The 19,698-nt window shown below is 36.8% G+C and overlaps 2 protein-coding genes across 7 annotated transcripts in view; both read left to right on the forward strand.

Annotated features, from left to right (window-relative positions):
- The first annotated feature begins 3,480 nt into the window (after nt 1–3,480).
- nmu (neuromedin U) lies at nt 3,481–8,120 on the forward strand. 3 transcript variants are annotated; one of them, XM_085348760.1, is made up of 9 exons: nt 3,481–3,619; nt 4,832–4,887; nt 4,964–5,011; nt 5,180–5,233; nt 5,828–5,857; nt 6,012–6,062; nt 7,172–7,246; nt 7,937–7,990; nt 8,085–8,120. In XM_085348760.1, exons 1-9 carry the CDS (start codon nt 3,481–3,483, stop codon nt 8,118–8,120), a joined length of 543 nt encoding a protein of 180 aa, XP_085204886.1. The 3 variants fall into 3 exon arrangements, with proteins under 3 accessions (XP_085204886.1, XP_085204887.1, XP_085204888.1); XM_085348761.1 differs by lacking the exon at nt 6,012–6,062; XM_085348762.1 differs by lacking the exons at nt 6,012–6,062; nt 7,172–7,246.
- Nucleotides 8,121–18,279: 10,159 nt separating this feature from the next.
- The window catches only part of clocka (clock circadian regulator a), a 28,307-nt gene continuing 26,888 nt past the window's right edge, over nt 18,280–19,698 (forward strand). For 3 of the 4 annotated variants that reach the window (XM_085348925.1, XM_085348928.1, XM_085348927.1), the window contains exon 1: nt 18,280–18,338. The gene's annotated coding sequence lies outside the window, so the exon portion shown is untranslated. Of the gene's footprint in view, nt 18,637–19,698 lie in introns of all 4 variants that reach the window. The other variant, XM_085348926.1, reaches the window with a different exon arrangement.

Consider the following 19,698-nt stretch of genomic DNA (forward strand, 5'->3'; position numbering starts at 1 on the left):
GGGCCAAAATACCAGCTACTGTGTGTGCAAACCTGGTAAAGACCTATAGTAAACGTTTGACCTCTGTTATTGCCAACAAAGGTTATGTTACAAAGTATTGAGTTGTATTTTTGTTATTGACCAAATACTTATTTTCCACCCTGATTTACGAATAAATTCTTTACAAATCCTACCATGTGAATTCATGGATTTTTTTTTTTTCACATTCTGTCTCTCACAGTTGAAGTGTACCTCTGGTGCAAATTACTGACCTCTGTCATCATTTTAGGTGGGGGAACTTGCACAATCGGTGGCTGACTAAATACTTTTTTGCCCCACTGTAAGTGTTTAAGCTACACGTAAAACATTACTAAGTACTTGGTGGAGAAACCCTTGTTGGCAAGGGGGATTTTGCCTCTCTCCTCTTTACAGAAACTCTATAATTCTTTTAGGTTTCTTGGCATCGCAAAGCTTCGGTTCCCTCCACAGGTTTTCTATATGATTGAGGTCTGGAAACTACCTACACTACTCCATGACCTTAATGTGTTTCTTCCTTAGCCAGTCCTTTGCTTCCTTATCGGTATGTTTTAGGTCATTGTCATGCTGGAAGACCCATCCACGACCCATCCTCAGTGTTCTAGCTGAGGGAAGGAGGTTCTTATCCAACTTGTTCCAGTACATGCCTCCATCTAAAGTACAGTCTCAAAGCATGATGTTTCCATCTCGGTTTTAAGGGTCGCAATGGTGCTCTTTGGGTTATACTCAGGATTTCTCTTCTTGCAAACATGGTGGATTGAGTTGATGCCAAAGATCTGCACTTTGGTTTCTTCTGACCACAGCACTTTCCCCCCCAAGGCTTTACTGAATCATTTAGCTGTTCACTGGCAAACAGTTCTGTACATGTGCAGTCTTGAGCAGGGAGACGTTGCAGATGTTGTAAGATTAGTGCTTAGTGTTTTACCAGCGGTGTTCTTCTTGACTATGGTCCCAACTGCTTTCAGATCATTAACAAGCTCCTGTAATGTAGTTTTGGGCTGATCCACTATCTTCCTCATGATCATCCTCATCCCATGAGTCAAGATCTTGCATGGAGCTCAAGACTGATCTATAATTGATTGATTAAGTAACCGGTTGTAATATAATTTGTTTTTTCTGGATTTTTGCATATATTCTGTCTCTTTTCATTAAAATTAATAGCCATTGTTATTTTAGTTATCATTGGGCACAACAGTGTGTTGGATAACTAGCACCAGCACTAAATAATCCATGCTACAATATCATATTGCATTAGTGTTTACCACTGATTATTAGAGCGGGTCTCAAGCGTGAAATAACATTTTCCATCTCACAGGTGAGGTGATGTTTTGCTGATGACCACATAAAATGAAACCAGAACCAATTTCAAGCTTTAGGAACAAGGTGAAAAGTCATAAACAGTAACTGGGATATAGCTCTGCTTATGTCTTCCCAGCAAAGCTATGGTCTACACCAACTCTCAGTCCTTTCAACTTTTTGTTTTGATTATCCTGAGTGTGTGTGTGTGTTTTTTTTTTACCCCTTTAAAACCTCTCTTATATCACTTACCATCTTTCTTGTTTTTTACTGGCACCTGTGTTCAAACACACGATGAAAGTGTGACTTAGCATAAAAATATGATTAAAAATAACTACAATCATGTGAAAAACCAAGTTTTCATAGGACTTAATGGTGCATAGCCCATGTTTTGGTAGTTTATAGAACAATCTTTAACAGCAATAATTTGAAGTTAAAATTTTCAGTATGACCTTATTGGTCTCTCACATCACTGTAAGGGAATTTTTGCTTAAAACATTGCTTCAGTCCATTGACCTCTCTAATGCACCTACCACAGGATTTCGTTTAGGTTGAGATCTGGACACTGAGCCATGACACGCATATTCTTGTATTTTTCAACCATTCTGTTGCAGATTTGCTCTCGTGCTTAGGATCATTGTCCTGTTGCATGACCCAATTTTAGTGAAGTATTGGCCATCTGGTGTTAGCTGTTTAACAATAGTTAGTTTAGAGGTTATAAACTGTGAGCTGAGTGTACAGGTCTGTGTCAAAATGTTTTTTTAGGATTTTCCTTTAAGAACATTTTACTTGTGGAAGAAATACAAACAAGTGCTTTGATGCACATTAATACATGCACAGTGGATATACAGATAACTAAAACAAAAACATGTTTGCTGTTAATATGAAGATCTTTTGTTTACTGGGTTTGACCTTATTGGGTTTGATTTATTTTGATTTCTTTGTGTTTTCTACTTCCTTCTGTCTCCCCTGGCTCCTTCATGGTGTTATGTTTAACTAATACTTTATTTTTCATAACATAGCCTTTGCCATAACGGGATGGGCACCTTACTAGTAATGTAACTACACAATGTGGCGGCATAGACGTCAGCAACCTTGATAAGTCTGTTTGGTGGCAATATGTAGTGTAAACATCATATATTGAATAGCACAAGGACACTACCTCAGTGAAACAAAATGTAAAAGATTGCAGTTAACATGCTCATTATGCTAATAAAATAGATTGTGTTTTGCCAGTGTGGACATGTGCAGTTTTTGTTGCTTGCGTAACTCTGCTCTGAAGTCAAATGATGACCTTGCCCACCATGGATTCAATACAGTACTATAAATCGCCCTTTAGTCTTTATGTGTAAATGTTAATGTTGTGTGTTTCTTGTGCTTTAGGTATATTGTTTCATTTATTTATTTATTTATTTTTGCCAAGGAAGGCTCAAATCTGTTGTTTACTTTAGCTGAACCTGAATCTTGTGACCTCTCTCCAAGACCACACCTGAAAAAGTTTGCATAGCATAAGTGATTTTAAAACGCTAACATGCTAATATTAGATTCCTGAGCTCATGTGATGCAATAACAACAAGCGTGCAAATTGATTATTATTAATGTAAAGACCGAATACTAACTTATTTTGGGAAAAATAAGTTATTAATGATATTAATAACAAAAAATAAATAAATAAAATCCACAGCTAGTGGAGAAAATTTCTCATGATTGTTATGATATAAATACTTTGTATACTTTACAATAATTCATGTGGGAATTTTTACAATTCTAAAAGAAGATAGGCACCGATCTGAAACTAGATATCAATTCAAAGACATGAGTAATACTGTAGCCTACTTTATCATATTCGTATTTTTCAAGTTCGAAACGAAAAAAAAAACATGTTTATCTTATTTATTGATTTATTTTCTGATGGACGTGATACAACTTTACTCACTTCCTGCTTTACATCCATCCTTCATCAGCCTGCCCGAAGCACCTCGTTCCGCCAACCTGTTGCGGCAATCAAACAACTTTTACGCGCGCCGAGCTCCAGTGACGCAGTCAAGTGTCAGCACGAGAGGCGGGTGTTTGACACGAGCCTTCATATTTCTCTGACGTGAGATACAAGCTGTCAGAAGAGCAAGAAGTCAAAAGACAAAAGACACCAAAGGCCAGCCAAAGAGAGAGATGAGAACCTTTCAGAGCCAAAGTCAGCGCGGAGCCTTCAGTACCCTGCACAGCCTCAGCAGCAGCGCCATGAGTCCACTCCGCACGGCCAGCATCACCTTCGCAGCCCTCCTCATCCTCACCATACCAGTCTGCCAAAGTAAGTCAGTCAGCTTATTTCCTTATAAGCAGGTTTATTCCTAATTAAAAAAGTTAAAGAATAACGTCTAAATCTATCTATCTATCTATCTATCTATCTATCTATCTATCTATCTATCTATCTATCTATCTATCCAAGTAAGCTAAGAAAGAACAAAATAAAAATGATTTGTGATAAAGAAATTTAAATCTTAACTTTAACATGAACTTCTTGTCTATCTTCTGTATCAATATTACCTGGATTTAGTTTCTGATATGATATCAAACTGTACAAGACAGTTTGGTGAAAGGAAAAAAATCTTAAACCCCTGACTTTTTGCGTTTACTAGCTCACAGAAAGTAACAAATGACTGAGATGTACTTAGATGTAGATTGACAGTCAGTTCTCCAGCTGTCGGAGTAATCTGTGAGTTTGCGTGTAATCTTTTGGAGTCAGTGTCAGTGCTGGAAAATGTTGACTTATTGTCTTCTGCAAAAGTCATTCTCCAAGGTGAAGGAGTTTACAAAAGATTTTATTTTATAGATCAAAAATAGACTTACATTTATATGTGTTGTGAGGAGTTGGGTTTGTTTTACCTTTATTGTAAGGGCAACATAAGAGGTAAAAAATAAATACAGAAATAATAAGCAAGCACTTACACAGTAAAATAATGCTGAGATAGTAATGAGCATAAAATTTGTCAAGTGAGGAAAAGTCAAATTGATTTTCATCATAAAAACATATTCAATTAATTTATAATTTCTTCAGAATATAGAAAAGTGTTCTCAGCTATTTGCCTAATGTGGTAAAACATTTTAAATGTCTTTTTTTTTTTAATTAAAATTTTATTTGATGGGGATAATACAGTTTAACATACTTCAGACACTGACTTGCTGTACAGAGAGTTTTTTATTACTCCTAGTTGAACATTTATATACATGTATTTGAATACATTTAAAGATTTTAGTCTCATAAATACAGTCTAAAGGTCTAACACATACATAATACATATCATTATTACTATTGTTAATAATAATAATAATAATAATAATAATAATAATAATAATAATAATAATAATAATAATAATAATAACAGTTCCTGTTCTTCCTTGGTTTTAGCTGACCCCTGAATCATAGAAATGACAAATTGGGCAAGGGAGAAAAACTGTAAATCGGTTGCGTCAGTTTCTGTATTAACTGTATATTGTATGTGTTTCTGTATGAAACAAAAAGGTGCTCCAGCAGATCTTCAGCAGGCAACAGCAGATCAGGGGCAGCTACTCAGAGAGGTAAAGCACACTGATTTATTCTTTTTAATCATTTCTGTTGCTGCACTCCTCCACCATTCTCTGTGTCGCTTTGCAGATTGATGCCATGTGCTCATCCTACCTCTCTGAAGACCTGAGGTTTTTGGTGAGTTATATATATCTATATATATATATATATATATATATATATATATATATATATATATATATATATATATATATATATATATATATATGTGTGTGTGTGTGTGTGTGTGTGTGTGTGTATTTTAATAACTTGAAACATTTAAACAACTCTCTGGTCTCTTTCCAGGCATCTGATGTCTTAGGAGAACTCTGTGTGTTGATGCTGGTTCAGAAATCAAAGGTACCTCAGAGTTGTTTACTTGAAAAGTAACATGAAGCACTTTTGTTTTGCAGAATTTGGTACACAACATTAAAACATTAATTATGGCATTATGACAGAATTCACAAAGAACGACCAAACCATAACTCAGAGAATTCACAGTATGAAGACTTTGGACTAAGATACCCTGCTTTCCCTATCCAATACAAAACACTATGAAAACTATACGTGGAACTATAAAGACACAAATACTGTGCAACAGTCATAATTTTAAAAGGATCTATTTTGCTCTTTCTCCAGTCTGATGTCTTTAATCTTGGACTCTACAAGAGCAGCTTTGCATAATTCATAATTTAAAAGGATCTTATACTTGGATTTGGTGCCGGCTCACAAGCAGTTTCATATTCCACCGCCTTCCTGTTTATCGAGATCTTTCTGATTGGCTGCTCCTCCTAAGCAACATGTGAACAGCATGTGGGTGGAGCTTCAGTGCTCACAGCTACAAACGCATGAGATGACCCTCCCACTAACATCATACAATGTCAACAGTAAAAAAAAAAGACATGCAAAAGACCAAAGACTAATTTAGTTGTCAATATTTCATTGTGTGTTCAGGAGCTGAATGTGAGAGAAAATAGCAAAAGGGTAAGTAAATGTTTTCTCACACTTTAATGCTTTGCCTTATATGGCTATCATTATAGATTAAACATTGCATGTGTTGTGCTGGTTTTTGAGTGGGTTTGGTTGTTATTTTTGTTATTTTTTTATATATATATATATTCCTGCCCTCTATGTGCAGTTTTTGTTTCATTACTCTAGACCACAAGGTTCTGTCTTGTCAAAGGGAGGGGTAAGTTAAAAGATTGAACTGGATTGCTGCAGAATGCTGCTTGACCTAAAAAAACCACCTCTTTTGTTTTACAACTGAATCTGCACTTCTTGTTGTGACGCCTCTTAATCGGCTGAATTTAGGCCTATCAGAGCTATTAACACCAGCAATTAAAAGTAACTGCACGTCATGCCCCTAACCACAAATGCATGCCAGACCAACACTTGGAAATGTAAACATGCACGGTCCTAATATATCTAAATATGTACATATGTATGATAAAATTTTGCTCTGTGTTTGCTCTGCATGTGAAATACCTATAGATCATAGATTAGTAGGAGGCTGTGCTTCATGATCGCACGAGAACCTGGATGTATTAGGGTTAGCGATCCTTCCTGTCTGCCCTTCATACCTGACACCTCACACAAATGTTGTGTCAAAAGCAAAGGGGATTGTGTCTGAAGTTGCAGATGATATTTTAGCGCACAATTTTATACTTAACTATAAGGAAAATATGTCATTATTTATTTGTTTGTATGTTTGTTTTTGATGAAGATGAATCCTTGTTCATGTTGTTTCTGTATGCAAAAGACTTTCTGGCTGTTTACCACATAACAGAACTCAAGCTAGATGATGCAGGGAGCCTTTTTCTACAGCTAATATAAAATAGAATGATACGTTTACATCGTCAAATATTATACGCAGTGTGAAAAACAGATGTCATATTTACAAACATCATATTTTTTTCCTCGGTGTGGATTTATGGTTATTGAAGCCAGCACAGACAGGAAACATCCTTTAATGCACATGCAGCAACTTTTACTGAAATAACACAGCATTTTGCTTCGGTGACATATGATGCTGTTCGCTTTCTCACTCCACCATCTCTGTGATACAGAATGAGACACAGAATGTGATCTATTTATACAGGCAACACACTTTGCTGCAGTGAGGAAGCATTTGTACGTTTGTATTTCTGTGTAGCATGCGTTTATCTGTTGAGAGAAAAAAACTTGTTTTTCTCTTTGCCCTTGTACATTCCATAGTCTGTACTTTCTTTTTTGCTGTTATTCATGTGTGTGTATCTGCCTGTATCTATCTATGTGTCTGTATATGTGTATGTTTGTCAGTCCCCTCAGTTGCACCCTCTTCTGCGTCTAGTTTCCCAACTAAATACTAGAAGACAGAGAGGACTCACAATGCACGTATGTACCACTCACATCTGTTCTCCACAGCCACTGACTGATAAAACAAAGAGAAATACTTTGTTTTTTGAATGCAAAATGCAATCAGTAGCTCAAACTGTCATTAAATCCTGTGTTGTTTAATATCCCCCTACACTGTGGGACAGCTATTATGCAAAGTTACTTCTTAAACGTATATATTTGGATATCTCAAGAGCAACAGGATGGTATAGAAAGAGGTGATGAATAGATGATGATAATTGCAGCAGGCACGATGAAAGCAGCTCCACTTTTGTGCGCTTGCTGCAAATGTTTATAGTGAAATGTGTGTGCTCCATTCTGTAATTGTTTTCAGTGTGTTTATCCACATCCTGAGCGTCCACATCAATCATGCTGTTGCATATCTGAGAGCTCTCCTCACTCTGTGCAAACTCACTCTACATTAGTTGTTCTTTCCCAAGCTGAGAGTTATTATGGTCTATAATTGGTGTGGCAAGCCAGGTGAATTCCTCCCCCACTTACTATCAAAGCACTGACAAACACAAAGTGGACGCCGATAAAACGTGAGCAAGAAACGTGGAGAGTGTGTGTTTTCAAATCCAGATGTGAGTCTTTGAGTGGGTACATGTTGGTGGTGAAGAGGTGCTGTAGACAACACTAAGAGCAATTTTGCAGGTGGCTAAATTGTGTGTTTTTTAAATGTTTTTACAGGCCGACCTCCAGGGACCTGGAGGAATCCAGAGCAGAGGCTACTTTCTCTATCGGGTATGTTTACATTTGTGCCACTAAAAAGGAATTAAAAAGCCTACAAAATAGGCAGAATTTGAAATTAAATTAAAAATTGTGTTTACACTTACAGCCACGGAATGGGAGAAGATCCTTAGAGTATGAATGAACTAAAGGTAAAAATTTGGTTATAGTTTTTTTCCTGCCTTCATGTTATGTTTGAAAGATTAAGTAATTGTACATGAAATTTAGAGTAGAAGAAAAAGCTCTAGGAGTTTATTAATGATTATGTGACTGTGCTAAAATAAGCTAAAATATCAAAAACCCAAAGGCACTTTCATGCACAGTGCGTTTTGGCATATACGTCTTCAACAATTAAAAAACTATATCTATTCCATAAAGGCATTTTAATTTTACATGAAAAGAGAGTGCTTTGGAGTTTTTGTGATATTTATCCTCTTGACTTTTGTACTAGACTCGTAGGACCGCGTTTATATGCCGTTTATATGTCAAATGCATGTATCTGTATCTTCTACTCATACACATCCTGCATGTGTTTTAGAGTCTCCACCTCTGAAGCTTAGTGTACAGAGACAAAACAGACCCTGAGACCCAGGCTGCTGTACCGCCACTGAGTGATCCAGACATCAAACACATCCCTCTGCCTCTGCTTTATAGTGATGTTTGAATGTACACAATGGATATTAATTAAAACACTATTAATTTATCCATATTTTGTTTTGTGTTATTAAAACTGCTATCTGTGGCTGGGTGTAGTTGTGTAATTTTGTTTCAGTGTGATTAGTTCTATTTCAGTACATTTGAAAACAGTGTAAAATAGAGTGAAGGAGTGAAGGGGTGAATTAAGTTTTTACATAAAATAGTAAGAGTAATTTAAACATGAAAATGGCTTTGTTTGATGTACAGTTGTATAATGTGTAATTTTAATAATAATAAAGTTACAGATGGTAAAGTAAGTTCCTCCTACTGCAGAAGCCTCAGGTGTTGAGGCTCTGATACTAAACTAGCACTATATCTGCTTGGTTTTCTGGGGGGTTTGGCTGGGATATTTTCTTTGTTGTTCTCCACCTTTTGTGGTGACTTTTCATGTGTGTGACATCAGACAATTTATTAAGTACATCTGGAACTCCACCACCAGCCTGAACCACTGATAACAACGCAGGTTGGAACCATGCTTTCATGTTATTTACACCAAATTCTGACTCTACTCTCTGCATGTTCAGCAGAAATCAAGACTCATCAGACCAGACAATGGCTTTCCAATTTTTATTGTCCAGTTTTTGGCCACCTGTGTGATTGTAGATGACAGCAGTGACACCTGCACTCAAAAAAATAAGTCATTGGATGAACTCAATTGGACTGATGGCAGGTTTTCCACGTAATACATCTATTTTGGTCCAACCTAATCTACATACATCATGACAATTCAATTAAATTGAGTCAGTAGAACACAATTTTGTAAATACTGCTAAAATGAAAAAAAGTACATTAAAATGATGTGAAAGGTTTTGGTTGGTCCAACTCAATACAATGTCATTCACTTGAGCTAGATTTTCATTGCATTGAAATCATTATTTTGAGTTCAACTAAATCATAATTTTCATTACCAGAAAACTAATTTAATTATTAAAATAATGACAAAATGAATTTGTTTTTACAACTCAGGTTTATTCACTTGAATTAAAAGCAGAAACAGAATATTTTGTAAATAAACATACATGTCACATGGTCAAATCAACCTTAACAAAAATCAAAGTGCTCACAAAAAAGTGCTGACGTACATTTGTAATGAATGTCAAATCTGAATAGCACACACCTCTGTACTACTAGGCAATACTGAAAACAAACTGGAATCTGTAAAATCAGATTTCACTTCAGAATCATTGTATATATTTATAGTGACACTTGCAAATTCACAATGATAACCTACTAAACATTGCAATTAAGATGCAATTAAGATTAAAGGTCACATCACTCACAACCGAACAGCAGACAAAAATAGACAACTTCCATTTGGCCAAAAAAAAGAAAGAAAAAAAGGTCACAGTTTGAACAAAAGATATAAATAGGCCAAAATCAACTTTTGTGCTGGGTCTTGTTTGCCTAAGCAAACATCTTCATTTTCATTTGCTGCATCTTTGTACTGAGCCTTTGTCCATCCAGATTCATCAAAATCTTCTGACAGAACTCAAAAGTGTACTTGTAGTCATTTGGATAGCTCAGATCAAGTGCATAAATCAGTCCAAAGAGGACGATGAATGCCATGATGACACTACCGAGGTTGTTCATAACTGTAGTACCTTCAATGACAACTCCAACATCCTCTGGCTCCTGAATCCCTTCTCTTCTGATGGTGTAAATGCCCATGACAGTTGCTGCAGTGGACCTCAACCGTTCATCCTCAGTGGAGGAGGTCTGAAAAACAGGTTGTTTCAGGTTTAAGGGCTCTGTCACTTGGTAGGGGACATATTATGCAAAACTCAGCTTTTGTATCCTTTTGTGCTGAAACATAGGTCTCTACCGCCTCTATAAACACTCCAAACATAAATAAAACCCGTCAATCTGTTTCCTATCAATAGTTTGGGTTCAGGTATTACGTACCTCCCTTTGGGAGGGGCTTGATATAGAGCAGCAGCTCCTCCAGTGTCTATCAGTGTGTGTGTGTGTGTGTGTGGGCTGGGTCAATTTCCCTTATTTCATCACAATTGGGAACCTTTTGAAACAGCTTGTTTTATGCACATTATTCCTGAAACCAGGAGATTGCTGTAATGGCAGTGACACTAGTTAGTGTCTTGATGCAATCTGCTGTGTTCCTTATAATGAAGACTTTTTACTAATTGGCATAATAAACTGAACTCCATTGGAGTGTTTACTTTCTGAAGTGCCTTGAGATGACTGTTGTTGTGATATACCGCTATATAAATAAACTGAATTGAAACACTGACAGAAAATGGATGAATGTTTTGTCCACATTTACTGTGTTTATAGAGGCAGTAGATACCTACATGGCAGCACCAAAAGAATGAACAATTGAATTTTTGCTGAAACTGTCCCCTTAAAAAGTGCTCTCCAGTGCAAGTTTCAACAATGACTATTAAGAATAATACATATTTCACAATTATATTGTCTCTTTTGAATATATGAGGATTTTGTGTGCGATGAACCTAACTCAAATTGAATCTAGAAAAGAAAGTGTGATAAGCGTACCAGATACTCCTTGAACAGTAGGTCTGGATCTTCATTAAAGTAGATCACCAGGCTTTTAAGAGTATGCTCCCTCTTTATGTCGATGTCATCATACTAATGCAAGGGTGGGAAAAAAAGGGTGAAAAAAATGGAATTGATTGATTGCATTTAATTGATGGGTTTATCACCGACCAAACTACTGATCGCCATGATATCCTTGATCTTTTGGCCCTTTGCTCCTTTGCTCCCCTGAAAAATTTGCATCAGCTTGTCTGTTAAATTGTCCAGCTGAGCCAAGAACTTCGCCTGCAGGGGTTTTGTAGTGATCTGCAGGAACTCTGCACCTGGAAATAAAACATACATAAATATAATAAACTAGAAGTTTAAATACAGACTGCTGAATCAACACACTGAAAGTTGCTAAACATTTGAACCATCAGTGAAGTTTGTCAAGACCTAAACTGTTTTTAGCTGAGTTTAGGAATATATCGCCACCTGTTGCTTTGGCATGTTCCTAGCAGCGTTTTCCTTCATTTTTGCGTTTACCTGTGGACGGGATTATTTTTTAAAACGAAAACGGAAAATCTCCATTTTCAAAAATACCTGTGTAAGTGTGGACGTAGCCGAAATCTTTTATAATAATAAATAGGTTTGAACGTCATGGGAGTGCGCATTGTGCTGCCTGCAGTTACTCTTCCGGCCACATGGTTCGCTTTTGGTAGCACCCTCAGTAAACTATGTAGTGCTTTTAAAGACACCTCAAAACGATACTTTCTACTAGAAAATGGCATATAATAATAAACACAGAATACCATATTTTTAGATTATAAAAAGAAAACAGTAAGAAAGAAGTTAGCTATAGGACATCATCTTTCATTGAGCACAATGGCTAGCTGCTAATAAGCTAGCACACGCTCCGACTTAAAAGTTGGCAGCTACACAATTTCTCCTCTAAAACAAGGCACTTTTGAAAAGACCTGGCTATATTGTAAAAAAAAATAGTATTCAAGCAGAGAAGAGAATGGTAGCACCACCAAAAGTTCAAAAAACAACTGTTACTTCTATGATAAATAGCATTGCCATAGATTTAGCTGATAAAGAAATACACAATTGGATATATGAAAAAATAATATGTTACCTTACCTGAAGGTGTAGTTTTATCCAAAAAGTACAGAGAGGCCAAGAGCAGCTGCATTCATTTAGGTGATCCTGAAAGAGCGCAAAATTTTCAAAGAAGGCGGACCGTTGTGTAACTCAGTAACTTTGTGTTCTTGTGACAAAGACTGCTTTGAGAGAAAATAATTTAGGTTCACCACACGAATAATAATTGCAGTAACGCTGGAGTGCTACATTTGCGTTGAATGAGATTAAAAATAATGTTTAAGCTTAAAGAGGGGCTTGAATTTATTTCTTTGAGTTTACAAATACTTAAGTGCAAAAATGTACTCCTCCTACCCCCAGTGCCCCAACAAACTCATTCATTTTGTGTTCAGAATCAGCCTCTGCTGGTTTTGAATAATTTTAGGTTTACACAAAGAAAATCAAATTAATTTGGTATTTTTTAATTGCATTTGTGAACAACTAACATAATTTGCATGTGTTCTTTGAAAGGAGGACCTGAATCTGTTTTTTGAGTGTGGTGTGGTCTTCTGTCGATATCACATGCTTCAATATTCAACATGTGAATTGAGAGATCTTCTTCTGCATTCCTTGGTTGGAATGAGTAGCCATTTGACTTAGTATTCATCGGGAAGGCGGTCTGGTCATTCTCCTCTAATCTCTGAAATCAATAAGGCATTTCAACCCAGAGAGTTGCTGATCATTGGATATTTTCTCTTTTACAGATAATCCTTGGTTTACAGAGGAAGTTGTGGTTAAAATCCCAGTGGATCAGCTGTTTATGAAATACTCAGTCCAGCCCATTTGGAAATAATAACCGTGCCACATTTAAAGTAACCTGAATTCCCCTTTATTCCCATTCTGATGCGCAACATAAACAAATAACACGACCATGTCTACGTTCCTAAATACATTGAGTTGCAATTGACTGATTAGATATTTGGTTATAAGGTATTAGATAATTACTGGCAGGATTTTATTTTATTACTTATTTGGTGCAAAAAAAAGTGCAAATTACCAACCACGGAACACGAATGTGTAATTACTACTATCAACAGTAGATGTCGCTATCATCAGCCAGTTAAAGCCTCTTTCTTTGTATTCTGTTTTCGATGCTGGTGTGTCGCTTTAAAGAGGAAGGAAATGTATATAATGATGTTTACGCGCTGTATAGATCTATAAATAAGTACATTCCGATTATTTCACAGAGAGTTACTCACCTTTACCGGTGAGATAAGTGAATGAATTTAAAAGTGTTCAAATTCCTTTAGTTCATCGTGAAATATTATTGTTATGGCCTATCTTTATCCAGGCAAGTCTCACTGAGATGAAAAAAAAACAACAACTCTTTTTCAAGAGTGACCTCACTATAATGATCGAGGGCAAACACTGTAATCAGTCTTTTGGGTATAAACAGTGACAGCACGATAAATAAGAATGTGTTTATCTTTAAGGCGTAATTAGTGTGCGAACCTAAAAAACAGAAAGAGCAGTTGTGTAAAATACCACAGGAGCTCTTGCCAAGTCAATAAAATAAAATCCAACTGCAGCATTTCACACAGGACACCAATCAATAACCTCCAGAAAGGCTATTTCTTCTGTGTACTCAGTGGGTTCCAGCCAGACTGAAGACTATCATCACATAACTGGAAAAACGAAAAACGTTTTTTGACCAAATTGCCCGTCTGCCATCCTTCCTTAGAGATGAGCACATGTGAGCAAGAAATCATATTATAGCCCTTTTAATTGTTTTTGTAGCTTTGAAATTGTAAATAAAGCTCTGTGGTGATTTTTCTTATTGCTGCCTCTGTATGTTTGCTTAAATTTAAGACGCTTGCAGGGGAGGCTTGAAGAAGACGCAGACTGTGATAAGGTGATAATGCTGTAATTTATAGGGTTTATAAATTACAGTATTGTTCTTTGTCCCTGGCTTTTCATAATTAATCTTAAAACCGTTTTAAAGATAATTTACTGTGTAAAATCTGTTTGTTTTATCCCGAATAGTTAAATTTCTAAACCATTAATACTTGTGGTCCAGGCCAAACTGAATGCTCTGTTATAGACTGAGTTTTAAATGTTATAATTTGTTTGGGGTTTGCAGTAGCCTAGGTATGACAAACTTAGGCGAAGTGTAAACTCTTTCTAATAAGTTTTGCAATTATTATTTTTTTCCTATTTAATTTAGAATCGTTTGGTGTACTACTCCATGTTTATTGCGTACAATTTCGGAAAGATTGGTTGTTTCTAATTCCTAAAGATCAGAAAAAACTGTAATATCTCCCTCAAAGTATCGGAAAAGCGCCACACATCCTTAACGTGGCCAAAGGTGGCATTGCAGGGTTTGCTACTTCCTGTTGTCATGGAGATGAGTAGGCTACCCCGGAGTTGGCCGATAAACATAAAGACACACGTCCAAAGGGCAGACAGAGATAATTTATCGACAAATAATCCTGTCTTCAAACAAACTTGACACAAAGAACAACAACGATAAATAAGATATAAAACAATGACATATAAAATTACAACAATAGCTTTTATTTTGTCCCCTGGCTGTGAATTACCGCAAAAGTAACACGTGAGTCTGCTTGAGAAAACTTAGAAAGCGTAGGCCAAATGCAAGCGGAATTTATATTCTTTAAACAAACAAACAAAAAACACTCCTATGCATGCAGATCTTCTTTGGACATCAAACTGAAGAAGGAAAATTATTCAAATGACTAGTTTTGAAGTATGCACAATCTGAGTTATTACTTTTATTAGTTTAGTCACAGTTTTTTTTCCCCAAGTGTGGTCGTTTTAGTTTAGGTTTCATTGTTCCATAATGTGCTTTTTTAAGTTTCAGTTTCAATTTTAGTTTATAGTCTTAGTTGCAGCCAGCCAATGAGGGGTATGTGTCAAGTGCAAGATGTAAAACATTTAGTACTAACATTTTAAGGCCTTTGACTCATAGTAATATAAAGACCTCAGTCTCAGTAAACACACACACACACACACACACACACACACACACACACACACACACACACACACACACACACATATGTATATATATATATAACACAATTCATTTTACTACCTATTTAAACTGATTATGTTTGATTAACTTGAACTGATTTGCATATTAAGTAAGCTTCACTTAAAAGTGTAGTTTCCCAGTTCTCATTTTTATTGTTTCAGGTTGAGTGTGAGGCCAACATTGTGATGTGAGTGATGGGAATGCATCAGTGTGAGAAAGGCTGCTAGTTGTTAGCTGAATACTGTGCATTTCTTTCTGTTTCTGTTAAACTGTGTCCACAGGTTTTGTTTTATTACCATCAGTCACGTCATGAATGTTGGCTGGTTGGTGCAGAGAGGAGTGACAAGGTATTGCATGCTTTATGTAAAAATAAAGCCGGATAGACGTCAAGCTCTTGACATTCAAATTTTGCAAAGCAAAAGTAATGCAGAGACCTGGTTTTGATTTTGTATAGGGTCACTCCATCTCAGCTCATCAAAAAAAAAAAAAAAAAAAGGGGGGGGGGGGGGGGGGGGGGAGACAGAAAATTCCCTACAAGTTTCCCTGAAAAATGACAAAAAGAATCCAGGGGAGAGGTTTTAGGGTTAGAGGAGGTGTTTATAGATGTCTTTCTAGCTCTGTGTAATATGGGCTTAGGCTATGTGTAATGAAGGCATATGAAAAATTCACAATGGGAAAATGAGAGTGATCATCAAATGGCAATTAACAGAAATTTGCTCTTCTTTCTAAAAAAGATGATTTGGAAGTGACAGGGTGTCATACCTGGGGAATAACACTGAAGATAGATGAATTTCTTCTGCAAATCAAATAACAATTGTCTACACGCAGAATTACGATTGTCACAGACTTTCAAGTCTGCTGTCAGAGGCTGGACATCTTAAGGACTAATTAGCTTGAGCTAGAGAGTTGAGTCATCATAGTAACATTAAATCATGGTAACATATATTTACCCTAAAGCAATGGACCTATAACTTCATGTTTATTAGATAATGGAATTAAAGTGGCCCTGCTGTAAAAACAAACAAACTAAAAACAAAAATAGGAAGGACCGGAAACCTTGCAGTATTCCAAAGAAGTGTCGCTTACTCCTGGAATTTTTTCCCCGGTAAGTCTTAAAAGTTCAAGGTGGGAGGAATTTGATGGACTGAGAGGGAATAATTGCATAATGATCTAATTTCTTTAATCACATTCCTGCATATAAGCTCACTCCCTTCCAGTTTATGGTAGGCTTAGTTTATTTTCATGTTTAATTAATTACTTACTTATTAGATGTCAAAAAAATCCACTAAAACATTTTTTTTTCTTCTTAAAGGTTTAACAAATTCAGTATTTTACCTATTTTATGGCCAGTCTATTAAATATGCCATAATCAAGTAGACTTCAAAGTTAAAGACGCATTAAAATACTATTGTCAACTCATTATTTACACGTTATTTAAGTTTAAAGCTAGGAGAATGGCGACGGGAAAATAAATCAACGGAAAACATTTGAGTTGTCCTTAAAGGCATTTTGAATACACAGTAATCAAAATACAGAGACGTTAATCAAAAATATTTGAAGCATGAAAAAAATTAATCTGCTGAGCTGGAGGATATAGTTACTTTCATTTTTGGGACTTCTCTATTAACTTTTTACGGGTAATGTAATGTAGGTAAATCTGGATTTGGATCAGGCCTCTCCAGCCAGGTGTAATTTATGTGTAAACAGTGGATCTGTAGGGAGGTAGGCTCTCTTGGCACCGTTTCCAGCTCCAGTGAGTCTGCCTGAGCGCTGCGCAGTCAACCGTCTGCAGCGCCACTGGCTGCTAGTGATGGGATTTCCGGCTCTTTTTAGAGAGCCGGCTCTTTCGGTTCGACTCACTAAAAAGAGCCGGCTCTTTCGGCTCCGAGCCGGCTCTTCCGGCTCCGAGCCGGCTCTTCAGGTTGTTTTGTTGCTTTAATTAATTTATTATTAACAATAATATAAAATTATGCACAAAAGGAATTACTAACGTAAAAAAAAGTGGTTTTATTTGTATATGTTTATATATAAATATATGCGGTGGCCCCTAGAGACAAAACACGTACAAACTCCAAAACACATTTCTAGCATGAACTGAACTTCCAAAGCAGAGCTACTAGATCACTTAAATTACACAATTGAAAGCATGTGTGTATTGTTTGTGTATTTATACACAGGCACTCATATATATTCAAATAATTTTAAAAAAGTTCATTTACCTGTTACTACCACACACCAAATCCGGTCGTTGGTACTTGCTGGCTTGTGTAGCCACTAGGTAACAAAAGCTCAACACTGCGCCCAGCATCCTGGAGCACTTCTGTTGTCTTTTGTAAGTGTTTTGAGTTTTTAAGTGCTTCTGAGTTTTTTGTACGTGTTTTGGAGTTTTTACGTGTTTTGGAGTTTGTACGTGCTTCAGAGTTCGTACGTGATTTGAAGTTTGTATGTGCTTTGTCTGTAGGGGCCACTGTAAATATACTTTTATTTTTTCACTCCACATAAAATGTAATAAATAAATCATATAATACAAAAATCAACTATTCACATTTCAACTTTTAACTATTTAAATTTTCAGCTTTTTCCTTTTACAAATTTAAAGTGAAAACAACACAAAACACTGCAAACCACAACACAATTAAATATAAATTATAATATGAAAACAAAAAGAAGATGCATATTCTCTGTCATATGGGCCTGCATGAATAAACTTTCTGAATCCTTTATCATCTGCAACCGAAAATAGTTGTGGATGATTACTATACCTTTCTAATGTGACGTTGTTGTCCCTGGCTCTCTTTCTCTCTCTCTCCCTCTGGCTCTGTTCCTGTGCTACTGAGTGTAACTACCGCCCCTCCCCCCTCTGCCCAGCATAAAGCACAAGGCTCAGGTGCGAAGTGAAGCGGAAAAAAAGTGCGAGAGAGAGAGAGAGGGGAGCCGGCTCGCGTCGTTCACGTCAAAGAGTCGGCTCTAAGAGCCATTTCGTTCGCGAACGACCCATCACTACTGGCTGCAGGGATATCCCGATGAAAGAGGAGACTGCTCGGGGTAAGTGTCAACTCGCAACCGTTTGGTTCCGCTCCGTATTTGTGTCGCTTTTATCCGCAGCTTCTGTGTATACTATCGACAGACGTAAATGTGTAAACGGAACAGTTTTGCTTCGGCTTCTTTGGTGACAGAGACTGGCCAAAGGCCCGGTGACCCACATTCTTATCTAATGCTGCACGTTAGCTAGCTAGCTTCAGCTGAAAGTGGGTTGACACACATACAGTACATTGTTGCCGACGAGTCAAACGCGCTACCTTCTATTATAAAGTCGCGAGCCAGCGACGTACGATACAGACAGGTATGTTGTTTTATCTTCTTCTTCTTCTTTTTAAATCGGGTGTACATATATTCCCAGTGTGTGTCACACGTCTCGGGAAGTGTGTTAAAGTATATAGCTATTGGTTTATTGCTGTAATTGGCGTTAGCGAAGCAAGCTAGGTGGCGTTAGCCTCCAGGCAATCAGTACCCGGTGTACCGGCCGGCATCACAGGCAGGAGGAGACGGAAGGAAACATGAGCTGTACCTGTGTTTGTCGCGTCAAGGTTCAAGCTCAGTTGATTTTTACAAACGCTACCACCGTGAATACCTCATCGGCACATATTTCTATATTTACGCGTCTTTTTAAAAAAAATTTAATTTAGACGTATGTCTTTTATTCCCCCCTCTGTGTTAATCTTTGTGACTCTTGTCATTTCTCTCAGATTTCGAGCCCTATATCCGCCCCGGGTGCTCCTTATTCACCTGTCCTAAAATCGATCGCGTCTCATCTTCTGTCAGTCTGGTCCAGAAGTGTCTGGACACAGCTGGATCATAGCTTGTAGATGCTAATGAGAAACTGTATAGTCTCATACGGGTGTCAGCAAAGCTTTACTTGCTGCGTTGCTGACACTGCTGCCTGCAAACTGAACACAGTGGAGAGCTGTGGCAGCCCTATGATATAAAAAATAAAGCAAGATTTGTTTTTCTGTAATTAGAAATTGATTTTTACAGTAATTTATTCTGAGCAAGACACCAGTAACCACGCTGTATTTCTGAAATGGTCACTTCAAAGCTAAGGTTCTCTCTCAGACTTTTTGTTTTTCTTCCTTTTTTGTTGTCCCAGAATAAAGAGTATTTCTCCTTTTGACACTAATTGGATACACAGAAGACTTTCACTAATCAAAGTTATTTGATTCTGTTTAGTTAAGTTCAGATTTAATAAAACATGACAGATCTGTTTTTATACAGTACATAAACTGGTGACTAACATGCCAACCTGGCGTCTTTATACAAACGGTATTGAAATGGTTTATACGCTTCACTTTGTGCACTCTGTTCATTTCGAGAACCACAACTGCAAATCAGTATTTATTATTTGTCA

This window comes from Diplotaxodon limnothrissa, linkage group LG23 (genome assembly GCF_057381915.1).
Source record: "Diplotaxodon limnothrissa isolate DT_005_m linkage group LG23, D_limnothrissa_male_GT1.1, whole genome shotgun sequence".
Taxonomy (NCBI): Eukaryota; Metazoa; Chordata; class Actinopteri; order Cichliformes; family Cichlidae; genus Diplotaxodon; species Diplotaxodon limnothrissa.

Coding starts and splice junctions, on each gene's coding strand:
- nmu (XM_085348760.1), top strand. CDS start 3,481: ATGAGAACCTTTCAGAGCCAAAGTCAGCGCGGAGCCTTCAGTACCCTG. Junction 3,620..4,831: donor CACCATACCAGTCTGCCAAA/GTAAGTCAGTCA, acceptor TGAAACAAAAAG/GTGCTCCAGCAGATCTTCAG. Junction 7,247..7,936: donor AGAGAGGACTCACAATGCAC/GTATGTACCACT, acceptor ATGTTTTTACAG/GCCGACCTCCAGGGACCTGG.